The sequence below is a fragment of the Antrostomus carolinensis genome, unplaced genomic scaffold (assembly GCF_000700745.2).
Source record: "Antrostomus carolinensis isolate BGI_N321 unplaced genomic scaffold, ASM70074v2 scaffold15087, whole genome shotgun sequence".
Taxonomy (NCBI): Eukaryota; Metazoa; Chordata; class Aves; order Caprimulgiformes; family Caprimulgidae; genus Antrostomus; species Antrostomus carolinensis.
This window is the reverse complement of record NW_010328175.1, coordinates 1-11,176: the sequence shown is the minus strand read 5'-3', so window position 1 is coordinate 11,176 and position 11,176 is coordinate 1. Positions and strand designations below refer to the sequence as shown.

General features: G+C 37.5%; 1 protein-coding gene across 1 annotated transcript in view; it reads left to right on the top strand.

Annotated features, from left to right (window-relative positions):
• Window positions 1-9,696, top strand: part of HDAC10 (histone deacetylase 10) — a 15,954-nt gene extending 6,258 nt beyond the window's left edge. Inside the window, exons 9-21 of the mRNA XM_029086001.1 lie at window positions 76-141; window positions 514-573; window positions 957-1,046; window positions 1,702-1,808; window positions 3,318-3,385; window positions 3,873-4,146; window positions 4,778-4,868; window positions 6,457-6,542; window positions 7,027-7,080; window positions 7,721-7,805; window positions 8,243-8,428; window positions 8,797-8,956; window positions 9,671-9,696. Coding sequence (XP_028941834.1) covers window positions 76-141; window positions 514-573; window positions 957-1,046; window positions 1,702-1,808; window positions 3,318-3,385; window positions 3,873-4,146; window positions 4,778-4,868; window positions 6,457-6,542; window positions 7,027-7,080; window positions 7,721-7,805; window positions 8,243-8,428; window positions 8,797-8,956; window positions 9,671-9,696 — 1,353 coding nt within the window. The remainder of the gene's footprint in view (window positions 1-75; window positions 142-513; window positions 574-956; window positions 1,047-1,701; window positions 1,809-3,317; window positions 3,386-3,872; window positions 4,147-4,777; window positions 4,869-6,456; window positions 6,543-7,026; window positions 7,081-7,720; window positions 7,806-8,242; window positions 8,429-8,796; window positions 8,957-9,670) is intronic.
• Window positions 9,697-11,176: the final 1,480 nt, after the last annotated feature.

Here is an 11,176-nt window from a genome sequence, read left to right as displayed (position 1 = left end):
CCTAAAGAATTAAGAACTTTAGAAAATTTGTTATTCCAACAAGAAAATATGACCTCTATTTTTGACATTTTGCAGGTTGGGATGGGAAATTCAGATTATCTTTCTGCATTTTTCCATGTGTTGCTTCCAATGGCTTTTGAGGTAATTTTTTTACTGCTCTGCCGTTTGAATAGCAAAACCAAAGACTACTTCCTAAGTACTTTTTAAGCAGGTACCATTTAATATTTTGTAAAAATGCAGTAATTGCCAGTAGCACATTATTTCTGCTGGTATGAATAATGTCCTGATCAACTGAATAATATTTATAGAATGTTAGCTTTTAAATAATCAATATAATGACCTGCAGCTTCTCTAGCAGGAATTAAAATAGTATAAAAGGCTAATCTTGGTTTTTATTCAAGGAGACTGTTTGTGTTCATATTGTAGCTGAAAAAACAGCTGAACTTTGAAATCCAGTACAAAATTTAAAATAGGACATAAGAATGTGCTGCAACTCTCTCTGTTTTATAACAGTTTGATCCTGAACTGGTTCTTGTCTCCTCTGGATATGATTCTGGAATTGGAGACCCTGAAGTAAGTAACTTGTTGTGGCCTTTGTGTTGTCAGTCATAAATCTGTTTGCAAAATAGTCCAACCTCTTAAATGTGGTGTGATTGCTAGGTGAAATTCACTTTGACCAAACTAAAAATATATGTTTGAGTCTTTAAGCTGACCCCAGCTCATTATATACTACAACAAGACATGTAAGGGCAAATTATCCCATAGGCGTGATTACTGCGTGGTTTTTGCACATTCCTTTAAAGCAGTTGGTTCTGCATTTTGTTAGATACAATGAGAGGCAAGTGTTCCAGTATCCCAACTCAGACTCGTGTATTTCAGATTGTATGTTGGTTTTTTTTTTTCACCAATGTTTTTGATTCAGGATTTTATCCCTTAAAATTTTTTCTTTGATTTAGGGTCAGATGAACGCCACTCCTGAGGTTTTTGCCCATCTTACCCATTTCCTGATGCAGTTAGCTAATGGAAAGCTGTGTGTCATCCTAGAGGTAAAAGACTTTGGAAACATACTCTCAGGGGAAGGGTCTTTATATTAGAGCTGTATATGGAAAGCTAGAATCTAGGAAATGAACTTAACAAGCAACTTAAAGCAAGCTCTTTTTCTAAAAAAACAAACCAAAACAATTAAAAATGCTTCCTCCTTTTGAAATCTGGATTTCAACTCCCTATTTCTGCTGCATGTTAGAAAAATGGTGGCTTTTCAGGTAAATAAGTGTATGGAAATACTACTGCCAACAAGGTCTCCAAGAGTGAACTGTTTATTGATTCACTTGACCTCTGTTTTGCATGACCTTTCTTCCATTGTGTTTCTCTCCAGCAGGCTATTATAGATACTTCTGTCCACTAGCTGAAGTGAAAATAAGCATCCCCTCCTAATACAGATGATGTGACTGCTCCACAGGTGGTATGCAGGAAGCAGTCTATCATCTGCAGTCTGGCAGTCTTAAATCTATCTTTGGTTGTTCCCCAAATTCACTGTTTTCATATTGAAAATCATTGACTTAGCTATCATTGGCTTGCATATCATCTTCCACTCCTGTAGATTTAAATATATTTCAAAAGTTTCACTTATTTTCCATGATGATACTTGGGTAGATGTTACACATACTTCTTCCTTAGGTGACACAAAATACTTTATTCTAGGGTGGATACCACTTAAAGTCATTGTCTGAATCAGTCTGCATGACTGTAAAAACTTTGCTTGGAGATCCTGTGCCTCAAATAACTGGAGAAATGGCACCTTGCCTAAGGTAAGCATATGAAGAATTCTAGAACAACCCACATACTTATCAAAGAGACTAAAGACATGCATGCTTTGAACATTTTGCTGAAGCAAGGTTTTAATATGATGCTTTATAATATATTATTTTCTGCTTTGGATAACTTGCTTTCCAAAAAAGTCATCTGAGGTACAGTTTTGCATGCTTTTCAGGTTATGAGAACTTCTTAATGGCATATAATTTTATGCTACTTGTCCTTGGGCCTTGTTATCCTGCAGAGATCCATCCCACTCAAAGCTGAGACCATCCTGCTGTAATCAGGGCAATGCCAGTTAACAGCCAGTGCTTGGGAAGGTGTGTAATTGGAAGGATTTGTTCTTCAGTCTCCAGAGCCACTTCAGTTGCTGTAGAACAGCAATAGCTGGAGCTAACCTTTCACCAGTGAGAATTGGTGCTGTGCAGAGCCAGTCCTGATGACTCTTTGTGTTTCTGGAATTTGGAGCATCAGGGCCTGGGGTCTGAAAGCATTCAGCTGTGTGAAGCTGTACCAAGATAATTAAACTTCAGATCTAACTTCTTCTTGGTGACAGTAAGATTGTGTTTGCACAGTGGTGAATCTGACCTACTAAAGTATTCTGAACCTTGGACCTGAATCAATCCCACATCTAAACAGAGTCTTTCTCTCTATCTGTCTGTACCATCTCCACATCTCTGTGTTCTGTCCTCAGTCTCTCTCCCACCTCAATAGTTGTACTGTGCTTTTTTTAAGTAGTAATGCTCCTCCTGCATTTTGGTGGGTAGAAGGCAGCACATACCAGTTATCTGTGTTAGTTAAAACTCAGAGCTCAGCTCAGACAGGGAAGCAGTGTAAATATAGACAAGCTGTGGGCAGAGTTGGGTTTGGTAAACTCTGATGGAGCAAAGCTGGTTATTTTTCCCCTAGTACATCCTATAGCCCCTGTATCGCCTCTTTTTCTTCTCTACCAGCTGTAGCATCTCAGGTTGCTATCATCCTAGGTGGCAGAGAGTTGATTACATATTTATCCATCATATCAGTCCAGTGCCTGAACACCTTGCAAATAATCTGCAGAATCTGCCCTGCATTTAACAGGACCTGAATTATGTTTATATGATAGCTAACATAATAGGAGCATTTTCTTTTAGTGCTGCAAATACCAGTGATGCCTACATTCTATAGGTAAAATCTCTGACAAAGCAAAGACAGACAGGTGAAATCTTGGCTTTCCTGAAGTCAGGGACAGGTGTGCTTCCTCCAACAGCAAGGCTGAGATTTCACTCCTTGTGTGTAAATGTGTACATACTGCATATGTTCCTCGCTTTTCTTTTTTGCCCCTTGAATCCAATCTTGCCAAGCAATCTGCCCATTGACTCTCATTCTCTTTACCTCTCTGTTCTGCGTTCTGGGAATAGACCAAAGTTTGTTCATTTTCAGTTGGATTTTCTACTTTTGCTTTTTCATTGAGGTAAGTTACATTTCCTGTATTTTCATTAGTGCTGATACTGCTGTTTCTTTTCTAGTGCTGTTGAATCCATTCAAAATGTGAGAGCAGCACATAAACCCTACTGGAAATGGTTGATGTATGAAGGTAATTACTCTTCTCTTTCTTCTTCTCTTTCTGCAGATGTGATTGGTAAATGGATTTGTACAGAAATTAAAAATTATGAAGAATAATATAAGTGGATTAAAATAATTGAACTACCAGTTAATAATCAAGTGACGGATGAAGCACTGTGAGGCTTCATTCAAGGCCATGTCTTCAGCTGATCTGAAAAGAACTTCTGAAGCCAGCAAACATCACGCCAAAAAGTAGTGCTTTGATATCTTTGTTTGAGGATGCTGTTTTCAGTGTCAAAAATATTGGCATAAGACATTATCATATATGGCTTTTCACTAGACAAAAACAAATGTAGCAGAACTTAAAAAAAAATTGTGACAGGAAACATTGTAGCTAGTGCATGGACATAAACATGCATACTATGAATACAGATACTCTGTTTTGTAAATAAATGTAACCAAATATTAACATACTGCTTGGGAATTAATACATGTGAAACTCCTCTTTTTTTCTCTAGAGACATCATTTTTACAGAATTTAAGCACCAGATCGCACTTACAGAAGGAGGCTAATCCAAATCCCTCCACAGAACTTGAATCTAAGATAACTAACGATGATGAAACTGTCAAAGTAGAAAAGTTTTTGGAACTGCACATGAGAAATATTCTATTTCCAGTGCCTCCCATCAGAACAGCAACAACAATTAACTCTAAAGGATCAGCACATTTGCTCCCTGTACCCGTTCATTTGGTGAAGGAAATGGACAAAACTGAAATTAAAACTCTTGTCAGGTTGGTTCTATCTATTTAATTTTCAACATAATTATGAGGACAAGAGGTCTCTGTACAGACTGTCATCTACCTCTGTCTCTGCTGTGGTAATCTTCTTGATTTTATTCTAGTCAATTATAGCCAGAGTTTCTTCCCTTTAAAATTGAAGGTGTTGGTTATCGCTCATAGCCTTGAAGTCCTTTAAAGTACTAAGCAGAATACTTTTAGAGTAAACTTTTTCAGTGGAGATAGAACAGTTAGTGCAAATGTATTAATTTAGAAAGAGATTTAGCTAGGAAGGTGACTTTAAGGCTCTGTGTTCACTTTTAGCTGAAAAAAATACCAAACTTGGCTGATTTGAGAAGCTCAAATTTTGTCTTAGAAAGTCAATTTTTGACAGAACTCTTTCCTGAATATTGTCAGACACTTTTGTTTTCTTTCCAGTGCATAATGCAGACAGGTTTAGAGAGCTCGAGACTGTCAGGCAACAATGTTGTCATCCTCCTGCTCAAGCTAGGTTTTTGAGAATGAATGTGTAGCACCTATACAAAACATACCCTATCAATACTAACTGCAAAGTACTGTATTGGCATCCTCTTCAAAAGCATTATTGCCTCTAACCTACTTTTTCTTCATATAATTTATTTTACAGTGGCTTTTATGCAGACCTTGTGAAAGAGGACAAAACTTTGCTCTCTCTGGGCAATATGTTGGCTATCCTAGATAAAATACTTAAGAAGGAGGTAATAATAAACTGCTTTGCTCTTGGGGGAGTGGGTGGAGAGTTAAATTCCTCTGACTTCTGCTTCTACCATCTTGTCATTGAGATATTAGTTATTGTGTAGTTCACAACCCCACTAGTCTCAGCTAGAATGTGCTTAGCTATGGGAGTGAGAGTGCAAGGTGAGAGGACAACTATTTAGGCATAGCTGTTAACCCCAAGACATCTTTCTAATGATCTTTGGGCAAGACATTGCCCTGCTTTTCTGCAGTCACAGCATATGAGTCAGTAAGGACCTTCTCATCCCTCTTAGACATACAGGTGAGACAGGCATTCACTCTTCCAGTTGAGGAGAGCAGAAGTTGGTCTATCAAGCACCAGTGAGCAGCAGCAAGAAATCTGAGCAAAAACTGTCAAAAATTTTCCTGTCTCGGTGCACAGTTTTGCCTTCTGTCTTTAGGAAAGAGTTCTCTTCTGCATTACCCTTCATTACAAAACACCATGCTATGTGCAGCTGCACCCACTTACTGTTATTTGTGCAACAGTTTACTCCAGTAAATTTTGATTTACACACACACACACACACACACACACACACACGTTGCTTTAGTGGAGCTGCTGAAAACACTGCTGTATGCTGTGATTCTGAACAGAGTAATTCCAGTTCAGCATTTTGATTCCTGCAGGGTCAGGAATGAAGAGAAGACAGGCTTAGAGGGTGCATGTCTGTATGTTTGCTTCTTCAAGTTTTTATACATAGAGAAAAACTGCAAACAAGAAAACAGAAGATTATTACGTCATAATAAAACTGTCTCTCCCTTGGAATGAAAAGCTCTCTTTAAAGTACCAGGCCTGCAAGGAATACTAACTACCAGAATGGCCTCTTTCTTGTGAGCCATCTTCTTGCTGTTGGAAGTGACGTATGTTGACTAACAGCATAGACTGCACATACTTCTAGGAGAGCCTATAAATAGATTAAAAAAAAATGTTAATGGGCAAAAAGAAATAGAACTCTTCATAAGTTGCAGATACTAAGCTGAGTTTTTTGTGTTGACAGATAGAAAGAGGAGGAGTGAGGAAGGGGAGCATGCATTATCTTTTTGCTTAGCTTTCATGTAGAGTTCAAAGCACTACACAACATAAATGAATGCTGAATACTGTCATTATATGTTCCAGAAAGGAATAGCTTGCCTAGATGAAAGGAAGAGTCTGAATTCAGGGACAACTTCCTTTTCATAGGGTGTATTTTTCTAGTGCAGTTTGCCTGCTGGCAAACTGAGTGTATCCAACCTGCAGACTTATCAAGAGAACCAAGAAAGATTACCTTCCTCTGCAAAAGCTGTTTTTACAGTTGCCTTTCAGCATAGCACCATACTTTTGAAGTAAGAGAACAAATCTTGGCATAATAATCAAATATGGCCTTTTTGTAGAAAATTATTTAATAATATTTTCTTAACCCTACTATGACAGATCATTAAGATCCCCTTCATTGTGCTGTAGCTTTCTTCGAATGATACATACCAACAAGTAAAAATACAGTTGTTACAAATAAGAAATGACATGATCTTTTGTGCCATTAATTATTTCTGAATTAAAAATGTATTTTGTAGGTACGCAATGGGATTGCAGAATCACCCACACCTTCTGTTTCTGTTGCTGTTACAGTAAGACATTCTGTTCGTTTTGGATTTCAAAGGTGAATTTGTATCTTTTGACTTTGAGGCCCTTTGACAAAATGTAAAAATAAGATAAAAGTGTGTGAAATACAGCAAATTGCCTTTGAAACCTTATTTTTAAAACAAACAGCATCTCCATAGGCATAGCATTTTCAAAATGTAGTACAGACAATATTGTATATGCCAGCAAAAACCTTTTGCCTTACCAAAGGCAAGACATCTGTAAGGATGACTGCTGTGCTAGCCTACATTTTGTCAGATTTCTCTTGGTTTTGGCCTGAGGACATTTTCTTGGTTTTGTTTTTTCTCCCCAGTATTTGGTGGGAGAAAAGGAGTTCCCTTGAGCTATCATAAATGGGTTTTCTTTTAATGGACCAGATTTGGAAACAATTTACATTCTTTTTTATAGATGAAATCTACATGTAAACCCTAAACAAATTGCACTAATTGAAAAGAATTGCTTATAGTTGTAAATGTATGTATATTTTTCTTTGTTTTCTGCAGAGTGCTTTGCATATTTGTTGGAGACATGCAAGTCATGCCAGACACGGAAGATGGGTGAGGTTTCTCTTTACTTCAGGAGGTCACATTTCAAAGGCCTCATAAATGTTCTGAAGTGTCCATATGTATGATGAAACCAGCACTACGGAATCAGTCATGAGCTCATGTTCCTGAAGTTTAGCTTGAGACAAAATACAAAACATCCCTAAATAGATCTCTAAAGATGAACTGCTATCTTTTAAGTGCCACTTTCTGAGTTTAGTGGTAGGTTTAAAGTATAATCCTTCTATATTAATTGAAATTTAGATTGTTATTGAAAACAGGATATTTAAAATATAATATTAAAAATAGAAAGTAATAAAGAAGGCAATTATTAATTACCTAGGGTTTACCCCCCTATAACTGCAGGGGGCACATACTGCTGATGCTAAGTTCCTTATTGAAAGTCATCTTTATTATCTATAACTTTTTTTGCAATTTCCCCTTTTTATAATTTGCCCATAGTCTTTAATTCTCTTTTTTAAATCACCTTGAAAAGGATCTCAGTTTTAATTGGTGTTTACATTATGGCATGTAGTAATGCAGATAGTTATTTGCTCCTGTGTTATGAATTAGTATTTAAAGAATGATGAAAGAAAAGATCTTTTTTTCTTATTGGAAGTTTTGTTAAGTACTCAAGTGTGGTTTTTATTTACAGAAAAACACTCATCATACATATTTGTGAGAAAGAACAGTCTGGAAAGACCAGCTGCAAACACTATATTTCACTGAACTGGAAAGAGGTAAGATTCACTTTCTGAAGGCAACACAAGAGAAAAACTTTTTTAACAGAAATAAAATAATATATTTATAAATTTAGAAAATGACACTGAGAATTACACCCCTCACTGCAATTTGGACCATTGAAAGTATTTCCTTTTCTTGTCCTTGCCAAGGTACTACTCCTTCACAGATCTTTAAAGTGTGTTAGAATGCATAAGGTTGAGGAAACCTTCAGTAGCTTCTGTAGTTCATCAAGAAGGCAGAGTTACAGTGTAAAGGCACTAAGGAAAAGACGAATGATCTGCATGTTTAATATAAAAATTGCTGTGAAAACAGATCAGTATCCTGTTTCCTAGGCCAGTCAAAAGCTTGTTGAGATTCAGCCTTACTGCTTTGTTTTATTTCTAGGATGTGGGGCTTTACATTTGTGCTAAACAGTTTCTCATTGTTGTTAAAGGATGCTGAAGGAAATGACTTCTTTTCTGCTGTACTTGGATTCATTCTTCCTGTAGCATACAGTTATCAACCAAACTTGACAGTAATAGCTGTTGGACCAAACAGGAGCCTTGGAACAAGTGGGATTTCTCTGCTTTTTGCTTTACTGCAAGGATTAGCTGAGTCTCGAATTTTTGCAGTGATCGAGGTAAGAAGTGGTGCTAAGCTGTGGTACTTCAGGGTGCCTAGGACAGAACTGAAATCAAGCAGCAGCATGCTTGGTGTGAAATGCTTCAAGCTGCCCAATATAGCATATTGGCTGTATCTATACTGTCCTTGGTGCCCCTGAGCTCATGACACAAAGAGCCCCAGTTTCGCTCTGGCCCGAGAAAAAGACCAGACACGGATGCATACCGAGCTGTAGGCAGCCTGCATGACTAAGAAGCTGAGGCATGAATGCAAACCCATGGTTTTGTGTATAGACAGTAGTTCTGACAACTTGACACAGTTTCATGTATTACTGAAACAGAGAAAGTTTGGTTCCCAGGAGTTGTTTTTTTTTTTCTTGTTAAATAGGACACAGAGATAAATTTAATGCAAAGTGTAGCCAAAGCGTTAGCGGGTGCTTCTACACCTCACTTCGGAGCTTATGTACCTCCTACCCAAGAAAAAGTAAATAAAATTAAAGTATTAAGAGACCAGTTTCAGCAGGCATGGAAAATGCTTCAGTGTTCAGGTAAGTTGTCTGTTTTTATCTTTAATTCTTACAAAAATATGCAAGTTTCTGAAAAGATGATAAAATACAGCTGGATCCTGTAAGTCAGTGGGATATTAAAGTCAGTGGGAACACATTGACCTAATGTGAAAAGGATGGAGCTCTGAATGCTTTTAATTCTGCCATTTGATCCAGAAAGCAACGAATTTCATAGCATAGTAACTATACCCTTGGGAACTTCGAATACTTCAGAGTTTTTAAATGAGACTACCCAAATATTATGTGCTTAAAGAATGGTTAATAAGATGTGCACTGGCTCTGACTGCTAAGGTGTTTTCTGAATATAGTGCAGAATCAGGTTACATTTTTATTTCCATTTAACTTGTCCACAGATAACTTCACATAACTCACTAATGATGAGTTATGCTTAAAATACATTCACAGATAGCTGAGGATCAAGTACTGCATTTGCACAGGAACCAGATTAGGCAGGTGTGTATGTTTTCGAGCATACCTGTCTAGAAACATTTCACTGCTGAATAACTTTGGGTTTTCAACAGAAAAAGCAATTATAAAAATGAACATCTCTGTGAAAGAAAATGTGCTGTTCTCTTTCAGAAAAAAAAAAAAAAGGCCAAAAGCAGTGGTCTGGTTCCAACAAAAATGTTCTTATGGGGTTGGAATTCTGATATGAGCTTGATTACTAACTGTTTTTCTTATTGCTGTTCTTTTCAGTGACGGATAAGATTTCAAGAAATTGACTTCACTTCAGAATCATTTTACACAGCAGAAGAAAAAGAAAATGTTTTGTTGTTCATGTTGCCTTTTAAATCAGGAAAGAGATGGACAATCTCTAAATGGAATAAGAGCCATTCACAATTGTCTCCTGTTTTTAAAATACTTAAACCCCATATTTTGAGAGAGGGAATTGTGCTTGCAAATTCTACATTGGCGTTAATTATTCAAGACTGACACTTGGAAACAACTGCTGTACTTTATTACTGTGTCATTTGTGACATTGTAAAGTCAGGCTTGCATATGCAGTAGCTTGACAGCATGAATGTTAAAGAAGTCCAGAAAACAGGCATCCGAAATGAGCAATCGTAATAGCCAAAACATATTCATATTATTCATCATAATCCCAGAGTGCTTGCACTGCTGCCCTCGCCGCCATTTCCTTGGGAGTTTAAACTTAACAAGAGGTCTTTCAGATTAGTGAAATTTCATTTCATAATCTGATTTAAAGGATTCACCTAAGATGGTCTATTCTTTTAATTTTTCTAGGGAGTACTTGTCAATTGCAAGAAGAAAGAAGAGCAGCTGAACATCTATAGTGTATGCATTTCCTACATCGCACCTGTGATGTTTAATTTCCTGAATTATATAGGGCAGGAGAGAAAAAAGAAAAATAAACGTCCCCAGGCACTAGCCATAGTCTGCCTTGGGTTGCAGCATTCCAGAAACTATTTCGGGCTCATTTTCAAGATCACTTTTCTGTGACTGTGACTTCAGTAATGTGACCTTTTGATTTCAAACACTTCAAATTATGTTTCGGCTGGTGTTGCTACTAGGATCAACTTTACATAATTTGAATAACTAAATAACTGTCTTTACACTTCTCTTTCTATAAAACTGTTCCCAGTGATTCCCTTCTCATTCATACTGGTTTCCAGTTATTGCTGGATGGGAAATGATACCTAATCCTTGAACATTTTGAAATTAAAATCTATTTCAAGAGAAGCTAAAAGCCATGTCAAAAGCTGAAGAACACAAAGGTGTTCTGTTTCAGTTCAGAATTTTTTTAAACTTAATTTCAGACTCCAAAAAATACTTTAGATTGGGAACTGGGCAATGGCCAAACTTCAGCTTCAGAAACTTTTGAGAGCAGGACATTTGTTGGTTTGTTGTTCTTTTCTCTCTCCTGTGGGGGAAAAAATGGGGTTTTTTTTAACAATTCAGTATTTTCAAGGAAAAATCACTGTCTCGGGAGTGTCTCAGCTCCCTCCCTTGTTACCTGCCTTGTCACCTGCTGTGTCTCTGGCCTGTGTTTGAGTGATACACATGTGGCGTTTCGATACGTATTTTTCTAAGATCTCGATCAAGTTTATTAAAACGCTGATGAAGCGACAGCGCGAGCTGCGGCGGCGTCAGTTGCCGATGCTGGCGGGAGGCGGCGGAGGTTCGGCCTGGGGATCGCGACGCTGGGCGAGCGTGGGTTGCTGCTCTGGCAACAGCGGCACC